Below are 15,425 nucleotides of genomic sequence, written 5' to 3' on the forward strand. Positions count from 1 at the left end.
GACCAATCTACTGCAGGCACAGAAGACAACAAGACTGAGCTATAGAGGAACAATAAAAAGGCATCAATATGAAAAGCAGAATCGACAACATTTAAAAGGCCGCTCCAGGTAGTCCTTGGCTTACAACCATCCATTTACTGACCATTTGAAATTACAATGAAACTGAAAAACTGGTCCTCGCATTTATGATTGTTGCAGTATTCCCACAGTTACATGATCAAAATTTTGGCACTTGGCAAGTGCCATGTATTTATGACGGTTGCAGGGTCATGCAATCATCACTGATGACCTTCCCAGCTTCTAACAAGCAAGGTCCAGGGAGAAAGCTGGATTTAATAATTTAATAAATAAATAATTTGCCCAACGACCTTCACTTAACAGGTGCAATGATTCGCTGAACGAAAAGGTCGCAAAACTGGGAGCCATTCATTCAACAACCCCATTGCTGAGCCATGAAAATTTCCGGTTATAAGTCGAGGACTGCCTGTGTCTCAAACGAACCAAGGTGATTGACAGTTGAGTCTGAGATAGTGGCACTTACGACAAGCACTCTTAATCGTATTTGCCAAAGAGTAGCTCCGTGTTTCAATATCGATACTGAATATTAATATTACTCCTTGGTATGGCGCCCACTTTTTTAAGAAAAACAAATTAAACTTCTGGCTGCAAACCGGTAGTTCTGAAGGAAAGGCAAAGGAACGGAAGCAATAGAGACAGTTGGCCATCACAGAGGACTTTTGACACTTGAGTTGGTTGTGTTTTTAATGTCAACTAACTGGAGCCCCATGCAAAACTTTGGGTTGTTCCTTTCATCAGATGGACAATTCCAAAGGAAAGGAGAAAAAAAGATTTACAGAATCCTTTCGGGCTTGGGAAAAAAAAACAAAACCGAACAAGCTTTTAAAAAAGTATGAATTTTTACGTCTCCATCAAATTCCCCCGTATGGTACACCTTTGTACACCGGCAAGTTTTGTTTCGTTTCGTCTATACATGTACATCTATTCACACGCCCCGGGTTCCTGCTTTCCGAGGAGATTAAAAATCCATCGATAAGGTACCCTGAGCCGCCTCTTCGCGACCCCGGACGTAGATTTCGCAAGGGATCTCCTCCATCACTCGGTCTTCGATCACCTGCTCGGGACATTCGTGAGCCTGCTTGAACGTGTAACTGCTTTTCTTGAAGGTGCTGTTGAAGGTTTTCATCGGCTGCGGAGGCGCGAAATCGTTGTGGAAAGGGAGTTCCATGGAACTCAGGTTGGTCCTGCTTTCCTTGGCCGTGGCGGCTTGCGAGCCGCAGTGATGGTCGTGAATGCACCGCGAGGCGGTGGAGGAGCGCCTCATTTTCTGGTAGTTTTCCAGTTCCTCGGAGAGGTCAGCCAAATCGGCGGAAATCTCTTTGTCCCTCAGGGAGAAGAGTTCGTAGTGGGGAGGGTCGAAAACTTCCTGGAAGCTGGTTTTGTTGAAGGTGGTTTTGCAGGTTGTGACTTTTTTGCGAGGTTGCTTGATCTGCACCAGGATGGAAATGACGAGGAGAACCAAGACGATCCCTGAAGTAATTCCAATGACCGTCCCGTGAGTTTTGGTGATCTGTTCGAATAATCCCGTCTTCTTCTTTTCTGAAACAAACCGATCGATAAAAGAACAGATTAGTGAAGACGTTAAAACGATCGGCGACCGGATTCAAATCCAAATTACAGGTTGTACCATGTTTCCCCGAAAATAAGACCCAACCGGAAAATAAGTCCTAGCATGATTTTTCAGGATGCTTGTAATATAAGCCCTACCCCCAAAATAAGCCCCAGTTAAGATTGTCAGCCAGATGGATGCATTTAGTACTGTATTTCCCCCAAAATAAGACCTAACTAGAAACTAAGCCCTAATGCATCTTTTGGAGCAAAAATTAATATAAGACCCATTCTTATTTTCAGGGAAACACGGTAATTCTCGACTGACAACCACAATGGAGCCCAAAATTACTGGGCTAAGAGAGAAAGTTGTTCAGTGAGTTGTGCCCCATTTTACGATCTTTCTTGCCGCAGTCATTAAAGTGAATTGCTTCAGCTGTTTAAGTCAGTAACACGGTTGTTAAGTGAATCTCCCTTGACTTTGCTGGTGAGAAGGTCCCAAAAAGTTATCACATGACCCCGGGATATGGCAACCATCATAAATATGAGCCGGCTGCCAAGAATCTGAATTTTGATCATGTAACCATGAGGATGGTCATAAATTTGAAAAACTCATTTTTTTCCAGTGCCGCTATAACTTTGAACAGTCATTAAATGAACTGTTGTAAGTTGAAGACTACCTGGGATAGGAACATTGTTAAGCCAAGCTTGCATCAGTCTTTCATCAGAAAGTCTACCTAAGTGCAGGGGTGGGCTGTTGGGGGTTCGCAGGGGTTTGGGAGAACCTCTAGCTAAGATTCTGTACAGTTCGGAGAACCCCCAAATCCCACTCCTGGCTGGCCCCGCCCATCCCAGGAGTCCCCCCGCAGGCCATTTTGGATGCAGGTAAGTGCAGGGCAGTGCAGAGGCTCTGGGAGGGCAATATACGGGCCTACTGGAAGTTCATGAAGGCCGGAAACAGGCCTTTCTGGAGCTCGGGGAGGCCATTTTCATCCTCCCGGAGGCTCGAAGAAAGCCTCTGGAGCCCGGGGAGGGCAAAAACACCCCTCCCGTGAGGTGCAGGATGCCGACATGGCCATGCCCACCATGGCCATGCCTACCCAGCAACCGGGCAGAGAACGCCTTGCTAAAATTTTTGAAGCCCACCCCTGCCTAATTGTAGATTTTTTCAACATATATTCCTTCAAATAAGGAAATCTAAACTATTATATCCTCTGGTAGAAAAAGACTGTGCCTTGATCTAGGTCATAAGGAGAGATTCTCAACCAAAGGAACTTTGCTCCTAATAAAATTAAGAGGTGGGAAAAAAGCATTTCTTCTCACAGAGAACACTTCTTAATAAACCACATTCTCTTATAAGAGCGAGGAATCCCACAGTGTATTATTATTAGATAGCAACCCCCTGTTGTTACACAGACGACTAAACTCAACTGCGTCGAAATTGTGTTGTCGTGAACGGCCCAGAGTTGCTTAGATGAGATGTTGTAGGAATTTAACAAAAAAATCTACAGAGCTGTGGGTCAAACGTTCCTTTTGGTCATATGGCATGGTTTTAAGCTACTAATTTTATTCTTAATTTCTATCTTTGGGCTGCTATTTCTATCTTCTGCTGGTCAAAGAGGAATGACGTTTTGGCTGAGAATGAAGAATCCATGGCTCTCAACGTGCTACTGAAGAACAAGTCTATCAGCATTGTCCTTGGTGTTTGGGACCAATGAATGGTGGTACGTCAGGAAAACCAGGGTTCCAAAAGCTAAGACAGTGAGGAGGTTGAGGAGGAACATGGGCCAGTCCTGGAGTCTGGGGAAGGCTTGGACGATGGCTTTGAGTCGGAGGCAGAGAGGGGGCCTAGGCCATCTGGTAGTCTCACATCAGCGAGGCAGAAGAACAGTGTGAACCTGTTCCCAGTGTGTGTATGCGCAGAGCTGCCAGGAGACAGGAGCAATTAAGGAAACAGGGTCGACTTGGGAGTAAGGCTTGGAGATGATTGGCCCCTCCCATAAGACATAAAAGAGAAGCGAACGGGACATGAGCTTTTGCAGGAAGCAATTAGTTCATTTGGCCGATTCAAGATTTGAAACTTCTGTTTGTGACTCTGTGCCAAGTTTGGCCTTGCCCTGCCTCTGGAAATTACCTCTTTGGTAGCATTCCACGTGAGATAGGTGGGTATTGATAACCTTCCTCTGAAAGACTGTTTATCAAGCCTTGCGGACTGTAAATGAAAGTAATTTACAGCCGTATGAATTAAAGAGGTTTTCCAGGACTAAGTTTGTGCTGTTTACTTTCTAAGGAAGCCTAGGTCAGAACACTGGATGACTGAGAATCTCCATAGACATCATGCTAAACACAATTAATATAAAACTGTCAAAAACTTCAAATGCCGTAAGCAGAAAAAAAGAAGAATGGCTGAATTCTGCAATTTGTTTAACTTGCGTTTTCCTTTGTAAAATTTAGGCAGGCAAACCTCTCAGGTTCCAAGAAAGAAATTTAGTTCACAGTCTTTTTGAGTTAGGAAACTTGATGGCAACTGTCTTTAGGCTGCTGAGAAGAAAAACGGAAAGCTTGCTCATTACCGATTCAAAGGTTTTAGTAACTACTCACCTTTGCAATGATTTTCATCCCATGGATACGCACAGTTCTGAATGCCATTGCAAACCAAGGAATTATTGATGCACATGTTGCTATGGCAGAAATAGGTACTACCTAAACAGGGAGCTGAGAGAAACAGGGGAGAAAAAAAAAATAAAGATCACACAAATTTCAGCTGTTCCTTAAAATATATTTTCAGTACATAAATTTCTTCAAAGTTTCATTAGATTTTAGGTTTAGGTTTTTAGGTATAATAGAGCAGCATATTTAGTGGTGGTGGTGGTGGTGGTGGCCTAGTGGTGAAGACACTCGCCTCCCATTCGAAAGATTGAGAGTTCAATCCTAGGAGGTGGCAGATATTTCTCTCCTAGAACACCAAGAAAAAGATATCTGCTATGAACTTCTCAGGGCATCAGAAAGGGCATCCAGTCAGTAAATGCTCAGCTTCACCAGTTCTACCCCGAATAATTAAGGGATTAAAAGTTTATAAAAAGGGAGTTTCAGAGTAACATATTTAGAATATTTGTAGAAAATGACCAGCTTGAGGGAGGGGTCAAATGTGTCATCAGTCATGAGTCCCTGCATGCCCACAAAAGATCTAAATCCAGCCAAGCTTGAATGCCATAATTCCTGCTCATTTCCCTTGACCGTTAGTAGCTCAGATTGTTGTAGAGCGCTTAAGCTGCAATAAATTGTTATATTCATTTGAAGCTGAATCTCCTGGTTTCCCCGGTGCTTGACAATATTTTTTTTATAGATTTGGCTCTCTCTATCCCATCCATGCACCCTATTAAAAGTAGTCTATCGACAGATTTATTTTACCTCAGCAAAACAGGGACTATATGTTTTCACGATTATGATATAGTAAATCAACTTGGTGAGAAATTGCTCTCCTGTAACCATTTCTTTCCAAGTTTCTGGCTTTGCACGATATGTGTTTTTAATTATGACCCATCATCTATGGATTATGAGTAGAGCAATAAGATGATTATGTCACCAAGTTATCAGAAAAGATGCAGATATCGTTTCAGATTTAATTATCGTTCTTGTTCCCTGCTACTGTTCTTAGTCTAATGTATAGAGCTTTTATTAAGGGCAGGGATGGGCTGCTGGGGATTCGCAGGGGTTCAGGAGAACCTCTAGCTAAGATTCTGTGCAGTTTGGAGAACCCCCAAATCCCACTCCTGGCTGGCCCCGCCCACCCCTCCCCTCCCCTCCCAGGAGTCTCCATGTGACCCATTTTGGATGCAGGTAAGTGAAGGGTGCAGACGGAGGCTCGGGGAGGGCAAAAAATGAGCCTACCAGAAGTTCGGGAAGGCCCTGGAGCCTGGGGAGGCTGTTTTTGCCCTCCCAGAGGCTCGAAGAAAGCCTCTGGAGCCCAGGTAGGGCAAAAACGCCCCCCCCCAATGGTGCAGAAGGCCCACTAGGCCATGCCCACCCAGCAACCGGGCAGAGACCGGGTTTGACCAGGTTTTTGAAGCCCACCCCTGATTAAGGGTAACGATGCCTCCAAAGTATATTAGAGAAGGTTCTTCTAAGCAGGTTCATCTCAAAGTATGTCAGGAAGGAGAAAAAAAACCAAAACCTTCCAGGAAGTCTTACACAATCACACTGTCTTTCCCAACTGAAGGCTTCGGGATATACTTACGATCCATAAATGAGGTGAAAAGCATCCGAAACCGGCTTAAGCGACTCCCTTCGTCCGCCCACATGCGTATCACCCCGGTTCCTGTTTGAAGCATCACGTCGTTAGCCACGGTGCTGCAAAATTTGGCTTTCAGGTTTTCAATGGAACTGCTTCCGTCGTAGACGGCCACAAAGTTTCTCTTGCATTCGTTGGAGTGCTCCATTTGATAGTCCAGAAATCTCAAATAGATCTGTGGAACGTTAGAAGAAAACAGTTTTCAAAGAAACGAAGGAATCCTTCAATGGCACAAAGCCCAATGGGAGAACATTGGGGTGGGGGTGGGGGATAAACAGAGTAATAGAACAGAATAGTAGATTTGGAAGGGATCTTGGAGGTCTTCTAGTTCAACCCTCTGCTCAAGGAGGAAACCCTGATAGTATATATAAATAAACCCTGATAGTACATATAAATAGTATATATTTCATGCAAATGGCTGTCCAGTGTCTTCATAAAAACCTCCAGTGTTGGAACAATTACAACTTCTGGAGGCAAGTGGTTCCACTGGTTTATTGTTCTCACTGTCAGGAAATTTCTCCTTAGTTCTAGGTTGGTTCTTTCCTTGATTAGCTTCCATCCTTTGCTTCTTGTCCTGCCTTCAGGTGCTTTGGAGAACAGAGATATTTTGAGATATTAGAACACTGCTGTCATGTCTCCTCTCGTCCTTCTTTTCATTAGATTAGATCCGTGATGGCGAACCTATGGCACGCGTGCCAGAGGTGGCACGTAGACAGAGCCCTCTCTGTGGGCATGCACACTGTTGCCAGCGGCTCTTCTGGATTCCATCGCATGCATGCGTGCCAGCTAGCTGGTTGTTGTGACCTAGGCCCAAGTAGTTATTACCAGACACAATCAGTCCTAAACAAGCATATTTTATTAGAACAGCTGAGAATTACTTCATTCTCAGTTTAGTCCAAATTAAGTCCAAAACAAATTCTTCATAAGCAGTCCTTTGGCCTTATCACCAACCTTTGTCTACTTTGGCAGCCTGCCAAAGGCTTTTCTTGGCAAAAGTTCAGAAGCAAGAGACGCTGACAAGAAACAAATGTAGCAACGTTGCTTTCTTATAAAGATCCCAAGAGCCTTTGCTGCTCTTTTAAGCCTTCTGGGAGGGGCCAATCACCTCCTGGCCTTACTCCCGAGTTGTCCTTTTTGCTTTAGCTGCTCTTGCCTTCTGGCAGCTCTTTGCATGCGTGCACTAGGAACAGGCTCCTCCTGTTCCTCTGCCTCTCTACTGTCAGCTTCTGGAGGCTCCGGAGTCCGCACATCGCTCCCAGATGACCCTGGCCCCATCTCTGCCTCCGACGCAGAGCCCTCGTCTGGGTCTTCCCCTGATTCCAGGACTGGCCCATTGTCCTCTCCAGCCTCCTCACTGTCCGACTTTGCTGCCAGCTCCACAGGCTGCTGGCAGACCACAACACTGGTCTTCGTGCAAAGACCAGCTGGCTGACGCGCATGCATGTGATGGAACCCGGAAGTTCAGCTGGCTGCCTCGTGCATGCACACCAGCCAGCTGCTCTCTTCTTATCCATCACTAGACTAGACATACCCAATTCTCGCGACAGTTCTTCATATGTTTTGGGCTCCAGTCCCCTAATCATCTTTGTTGCTCTTCCCTACACTCTGAAATTTCATTCAGATACAAGGAATAGATTCACAGTGTGTGTGTGTGTGTGTGTGTGTGTGTGTGTGTGTGTTTGGGTGTACAACTTGCCATTTCTAATCACTGCATTCTCTCATGCATAAAGCTAAAATAATCACATGTTCCAAAACAATTCCCTTCTTAAATAGATTTTATACTTTTTCTAGGGCAGAGAGGGACAAAAAAAATCAATTTGATTGCAACAGAAAATGGAGCTTTCCTTGAAGAACAGAAGCAAATCCTTGTATCTTTTTCTCCCTTCCCCAACAAGCTTGATTAAACTGCAAAGCAATTTATTTCCCTTCCTCTGGAAATTAAGTCTGCATTGCTAAGGTGCTATAATTGAAATAGCAAAGAGACCTTATGTAACTCTCTATTCATTACATAGAATTCCTTGTCAAACTCCCAAAGTTAAAGGGAACGCTCATAAACATAAAAAGAATTTTGTGAGAAGAAAGAAGACAAGATCGGGCCGGCATTTTGTACGTTTCTACTGTAGAATAGGAGGCAAACTGTTATTCAGGCATAAAGGACATTTTTCTCCACCTACAAACTGGGATGATGTCTAATTAATATAATTCTGTCTTGATTGACGCATTCCATGATTTTATCAGTTTTATCAGGTAGAAGATAGGTCAACAATTCCTACACAGACAGATTTATATACGCATACCTTGTTTGAATGTGATCCACTTTATTGTGCTTTGCAAATATTGTGATCTTTTACAAGACCCCCCCAGGTGATCAAACCGGTCAGTCCTGGAGGAGATCAACCCTGACTGCTCTTTAGAAGGCCAGATCCTGAAGATGGAACTCAAATCCTTTGGCCACCTAATGAGAAGGAAGGACTCACTGGAGAAGAGCCCAATGCTGGGAACAATGGAGGGCAAAAGAAGAAGGAGATGGCAGAGAACGAGGTGGCTGGATGGAGTCACTGAAGCAGTCGGCGTGAGCCTAAATGGACTCCGGGGGGTGGTAGAGGAAAGGAAGGCCTGGAGGAATGTTGTCCATGGGGTTGCGATGGGTTGGACACAACTTCGCAACTAACAACAAGACCCTCCACCTAGCAAAAGGATTGTAATCACTGAAGGCTCAAATCATGATTTGGCATTTTGTAGCAATAAAGGGTCAGTGCCTAAGATGCTGAGCTTGTTGATCGACAGGTCGGCAGTACAGTGGTTCGTATCCCTAGCGCCACGTAACAGGGTGAGCTCCTGTTACTTGTCCCAGCTTCTGCCAACCTAGCCGTTTGAAAGCACATAAAAAATGCAAGTACAAAAATAGGGACCACCTTTGGTGGGAAGGGAACAGCGTTCCGTGCGCCTTTGGCGTTGAGTCCTGCCGACCACATGACCATGGAGACATCTTTGGACAGCGCTGGCTCTTCGGCTTTGAAATGGAGATGAGCATCGCTTTCTAGAGTCAGGAACAACTAGCACATATGTGCGAGGGGAACCTTTACCTTTACCTTTAGCAATAAAGTATTTATTAATTAAGGATGTACATCGGTTTTTTCCAGACCTAATGCTATATCGCATGCTTAGCAGACCACAGTATAGTGTAAACACACTTTGATATATACTGAGAACCCCCCCCCCCAATTGTGTGATTTGTTTATTGTGATATTCTGGAACCGAACCTGCCATATCTCCGAGGTATGCCTGTATACTGGGACTACAGTAAAAACAAAAACCCAGAGAATATCCTCCTATTTTAAAACAGGGGTCCCCAGCCCACGCACTTCCCTGCTTGTGCGGGCACATCAGCACATGCTCAATTTGCACGAGCAGCAGCTGTGCATGCCTGCTGCTTGTACAAACGGAGCTGTACCGGTACACACACTTGCCCGCCACTCTCACAGAACTATCCCCTCTTCCCCCTCCCAGTCTGCAAAACTGGAAAAGTTGGGAACTCTTGTTTTAAAGCATCTAAAGGCTGAAGTATTGTCATGCCAAATAGTAACCCTACTCATTTGGTCTGGAAGCAGCTTATGAAGTCAACTCTGGATTGGTTTTTCGGTAAGCACCAGTGCAATGATTAATTTCTGCGCACGGGGAAATGACGATTTGCAATTATTCCTAGCAACCAGCTGTTCTCGGATACCGATAAGTACCGTGTTTTCCCGAAAATAAGACATCCCCTGATAATAAGCCCAATTTCTTCTGGTTAGGATTAGGGAGACAGAACTGGAAATCAGGTAAGATGGCAAGAGAAGCCCTGTTTTGCTCCATGCTCCCCAAAATAATAAGACCTCCCTGAAAATAAGGCCAAGTGCTTATTTCGGGGTTCAAAAAATATAAGAAAGACAGGGTCTTATTTTTGGGAAAACACGGGCAATTAGATACCATTAGACTCCAACTCTTCCGTAGACCAACCTTGGAATTTGGAGTCGCCTTAATCGTCCATATGCAGTCAACGGCTTCCCCAGGTTTGACTTTTTCTCCATGTTCTACCTGGCTGGAGCGTACTATGCCATCGGCTCCGGAGAGCTCAAATTGGCAATCTAGAATGGGAAAGACAACACTTGTGGTTAAATCGGAGATAAAAGTGATTTAGAGCAGGGGTGTCAAACTCAATTTCATTGAGGGCCGCATCAGGATTGTGTTCAGTGGTGGTATTCAGCCGGTTCTATCCAGTTCAGGCAAACTGGTAGCACCAGCTGCAGGAGGCTCCGCCCACCCACCTGGACATCATCACATCCTGTTTTTGATGCTCTGCGCATATGCGGAAGGCCCTGCGCATGTGTGGAGGTGACGCATGCGCTCACATTTGTGAACCGGTAGTGAAGGTAAGTGAATACCATTCCTGGTTGTGTTTGACCTCGGGGGTGGGGGGCAGGGTAGGCACGGCCAGGGTGGGCGTGGCCAGGGTGGGCATGCCCAGCTCGATGTCAATCCTGTTGGGGGTGCCTGTGGTGGCCTGGGCGGAGCTGGGGAGATCAGTTTTCGGCTGCCATGGTTTCCCCCAGCACCCTGCCAGCGAAAAAGAAGCTCGGCAGGGGCGCACACAGCCCACCTGAGCTCCATTTTCGGCTGCCATGATCTTCTACAGCATGCTACCAGGTTGTAGATCAGCGCCTAGTCAGCCTGGGCTGGGCCAAGACACCGCGGGCCAATCCTTTGCTGTTTTAAAGGGTGGCTTCATGGGCCAGAACTAAGCATCCTGTGGGCCGGATCCACCCCGAGGCATTGAGTTTGACACCCCTGATTTACAATGTAATAAGCAAAAGAGATTAGTGCTGTAATTCCATACCTGGGATGGGCTTTAAAATACCTTCTCGGTGGGTGAAATCAGGATCTAGAAAGGAGGAGGAGGAAGGGAAGAAAAAGAAGGTTATTCTGTCTAAAATTTAATTAGAAAGCAAGATAATATAGGGACCAGAAGAGTCCAGAAGACCAGGATGCTGGGCTGAGAAATGACATGTGATTTATTCCCAATGACATGCAGGGAGTCTTTGACTTTCACCAGTTCATTTAGTGACCGTACAAAGTTACAACGGCACTGAAAAAAGTGACTTATGACCGTTTTTCACAATTATGGCCATTGCAGCAGCCTCATGATCACATGATCAAAATTCAGATGCTTGGCAATGGATTCATATTAATGACGGTTACAGCATCCCGGGGTCACATGATCCGCTTTTGCGACCTTCTGACAAACAAAGTCAATGTGGAAAGTCAGATTCACTTAATAACAACTTAACAACTGCAACGATTCGCTTAACAACGGGGGCGAGAAAAGTCGTAAAATGAGGCAAAACTAAACTTTGGGCTCAATTGTGGTCGTAACCCAAGGACCACTTGTATATCACTAGAGGAACTCAACAATATGGCACTTTCTGCCAGCAAGACTGGCAAAGATGTTGAAAGACAAATCAGCTGGGGATTTTTACCAGAAGCTTATAGTAAAGAGAATGTGTATTTGATGATTCATGTAATAACTGCAGCTAGGATTGTATTTGCACAAAATTGGAAAAGTGAAGAAATTCCTATGGATGAGAATGTGATTAGGAAAATATTAGAATGTGCAGAAATGATTAGGCTAACAATTGCAATCGAAGAGAAGGAACAAACTGAATATTATATTGTATGGGAACTATTTTACCGATGGCTAGAGAATAAATATGAAAGTTAGAAATAAAAGTTGATTAGGGAAATACAGAAAATGTATTAATAAAATTAAATACGAAGAGAATTGTTACAGTGTTAGACATGCAATGTATATCAATATTAAGTTAAGAATAGATAAACATGGCTTTAAATTTTAATTGTTATTGCACAAGATATTTGTACCCAGACGACACACTGTTTAATGGAAGATGGATTGTATTAAAATAAAATAAAAAACAATGAGACAGCTGACATGCCCTTCCTAAGACTCTCATCTTATTTGTTGAGGGGGTTGTGCGTATTTTTCCCACTTAAAATTAATATTTTTTCAGAATAAACCTAGTTACGTTCGCAATCATGATTTGAGGTTCCTGCTTATAATATGAGAAGTTGAAATGTCAAGGTTGCCTCTCTGACGTCAAGAACCATACAAGGTTAACAGGTAAAATGTTGCTCTAGATTCTATCTGCATCTCTCAGCAAAATGAGTGTAAAACAACCCTGAGTAGAATAAATAGGATAAATTGTATCTTGGCAAGCAGAACAAGAAATCCAATTGTATTCTAGCGGAATCACTACAACACTAAGTAAGAAAAATAGGAGATTTCTACCTGGTATAAATGAATACTTGGCTTTAAATCCTCGTCCTTCCAATTCCTCATCCGAAGTAAACTTGATCCACATAAATCTTCCTGTTGACCTAATCGGGGCCGGGCTTTTCAGCCCGCAATAGCGATCGATGAGTGGAGAGAACCCAAAAGGTCCATCTCGAACTTCCAGATGATCGAATCGACATTCGAAGGAAGGCTCGACGAAGAACGGTTCGTCAAATGTCAACTCTATTCTTTGCCGTGGGGCAGCTGGAGCAAAGCAGAAAGAATACGGATCAATGTAACTTGCAATGAAGGAAAGCCGCTTGCTGAAAGATATATTAATAGCAATAACTATAGCAGTTAGACTTATATACCGCTCCACGCAGTGGTGGGATTCAAGTAATTTAACAACTGGTTCTTTGCCCTAATGATTTCTTCCAACAACCAGTTTGCCAAATTGCTCAGAAAGTTAACAACCGGTTCTCCCGAAGTGGTGCGAACTGGTTGAATCCCAACACTGGCTCCACGGTATTTTTACAGCCCTCTCTAAGCAGTTTACAGAGTCAGCATATTGACCCCAACAATCTGGGTCCTCATTTTACCAACTTCGGAAGGACGGAAGGTTGAGTCAACCTTGAGCTGCTCAGGATCGAACTGCTGACAGTGGGCAGAGTCAGCCTGCAATACTGCATTTAACCCCTGTGCCAGAGCTTTTGAGATAGATGGATAGATAGATAGATAGATAGATAGATAGATAGATAGATATAATATAGACAGATAGATGGACAGATAGAGATAGATAGATAGATAGATAGATAGATAGATAGATAGATAGATAAAAGATAGATAGATAGATGGATAGATAGATAGATAGATGGAGAGAGAGAGAGGTAATATAGACAGATAGATGGACAGATAGACAGTGATAGATATTGTAGATAGACAGAAGATAGATAGATAGATAGAAGATAGATAGATAGATAGATAGATAGATAGATAGATAGATAGATAGACAGACAGATAGACAGAGATAGATAGATAGATATTGTAGATAGACAGAAGAATAGATAGAGAGATATATGATAGATCAGGGGTTCCCAAACTGTGGTCATAAGTTGAGAACAACCTCTTTACTGAGTGCAATGTTTAATGACTCAGCGATCGAGTTAACAACCAGAAGTTATTTCCACCCAACTTACCTGCAGCTTACACGTAGCTTAAATATTCTCTAGAGCAGTGTTCCTCAACCTTGGCAACTTTAAGATGTGTGGACTTCAGCTCCCAGAATTCTCCAGCCAGCTATTGGAATTGAATTCTACACAACTTATTAAGTTGCCAAGGCCAAGAAGTCAGCTTTCTTCTGTCCTGTCTCTTTTTGAATATTATTGACGAAAAGGCTACACAATCGCATCGCTAATTCAAAGGTGAGCTTAAAGGCAAGACTTTTGAAGTGCATGTAGTTTTCTCTGCCCTCTAATAAAATTTGGAGCTTCCAGTGAAGGAAGCATCTGCTGAGCATTGTTCAAGACGATCCTAAAAACCAAGTTCTTTTCGAACTAAACTAATTTAAAACTAATACAATATTTAGTTCTGGGTTGTTTGCTTGTTGCATGGAAAGATATAGACATAATGTTTGTCGTTGAGGGTAACTGAAATTCGTAACAGGCTGTTGCAAAGAACATAAAGTCAACATCCCTGAGTCAGTGCATTTTGTTTAGTTACTCCACATCACGGGCGTCAAACTCGTGGCATCACGTTGCCGTCACATGATGTTTAGCGATGTTTTTTCCCCTTCACAGGGTGGGGGGGGCGTGGTCTGTGCACGCCAGTTTGACACCCCTGTACCACATGATCTACATGTAATTTATTCACACTTTCAGTCATGAGACATTAAAAAAAAACAAAGACTGGTCCATACCTTCTAAAATATAGACACATTCCTGGTTGGGTGGGTAGAAGTTAGGAAAGTTGAATGAAGCAAAGTGGCCTCCATTGCTTGTTCGAACCCAGTCACTACACTGAGTAGATGCCATGCGGTTACTTCCAAGATCCCGCCCAACTTTTGGAAGAAAAGAGAAAAACACAATTCACCGTCGTGCTCGCAAATCTCCACAAACATCAGCCCACTTCAGCCTAATGAGCTGTGTGGGTTGGCAGCATCAAACAGAGGAGACAGTTTGTTGATGTAGATTCCAGGCCGGTAAAATCATGTTTTTTCCCCCCAAGTTTTGAATAAACAATCTCTTCATAGACCACAAGCAGATGGCAGCATCTAGCTGATTTTGACCTCGGGAAAATTAAATGGGGACAGAACTGATAGTACACGTGAAAGGATCTGATACTATATTGAAATGGTACATGAAAAGGAGAGTGTTAAAAAATGCCAAAATTGTAAACATGCCACCAGATGAAAACATAATTCTGGGAAATATTGGACTGCGCAGAGATGGATAGATTGACATTAAAAATAAAGGATAAAGGAGATACAGAGTATTATTCAACATGGGATAGGTTTTATCAGTGATTAGATATAAGAGGTAGAAGTTAGAGGAAGAGATTATTGTGATGTGTATGTAAAAGATGAACATTATTTATGACTATAGGCATGCTAGTATAACTAACTTGATTACAAATAGGTTAATATAACTATAATTATTGCTATAATTAATATGTATATTACTATGATTACTACTAGTATATCTGTTGTTTTTTCAGTAAAATGAAGTGCGTGGACAATACAGTTTTCAATATATTTATATATAAAGTGTTTTTCTATTGAAACACCTGGTCTACCCCATAATGGGAGGGAGCATACTGCTTCCCTTTTGCCTTTCAGCTCCAATTTCTTTATCAGCAAATATAAATTTGATACACACACACACACACACACACACACACACACACACATATTGCCAGATATTGCCAGAGCTGCTCATGAAGAGGAAAAATCAGTAATTTTATTCTTTACCACCTATGTTACAAGAATGTCCCCAGACAGCTTGCCTTCCCCTGAGAATGATCAGACAAGGCTACATAGATCTAGGGGCAAGTCAAGCTTATGCTGCTTGCAGCTATGCAAGGATTCCAAACTAGGTCCTCTCTTCACGCCTCCTCCCAGCCTAGCTGGCAGTTTCCCAATCGATATCAGGCAAAAGCAGTTTATTGTAGCCTGCTTCCCTGGGA

General features: G+C 43.4%; 1 protein-coding gene across 1 annotated transcript; it reads right to left on the reverse strand.

The window, feature by feature from the left end:
* Nucleotides 1–971: 971 nt before the first annotated feature.
* On the reverse strand, nucleotides 972–12,333 carry NETO2 (neuropilin and tolloid like 2). The gene is made up of 6 exons (XM_070952927.1): nucleotides 12,261–12,333; nucleotides 10,815–10,838; nucleotides 9,917–10,044; nucleotides 5,864–6,092; nucleotides 4,228–4,341; nucleotides 972–1,617 (listed from the first exon to the last, which is right to left on the reverse strand). Exons 1-6 carry the CDS (start codon nucleotides 12,331–12,333, stop codon nucleotides 1,037–1,039), a joined length of 1,149 nt encoding a protein of 382 aa, XP_070809028.1. The 3' UTR covers nucleotides 972–1,036.
* Between the last annotated feature and the right edge of the window lie 3,092 nt (nucleotides 12,334–15,425).

This window comes from Pituophis catenifer, unplaced genomic scaffold, assembly GCF_029215685.1.
Source record: "Pituophis catenifer annectens isolate HBS135680 unplaced genomic scaffold, rPitCat1.0.hap2 SCAF_13, whole genome shotgun sequence".
Lineage (NCBI taxonomy): Eukaryota > Metazoa > Chordata > Lepidosauria > Squamata > Colubridae > Pituophis > Pituophis catenifer.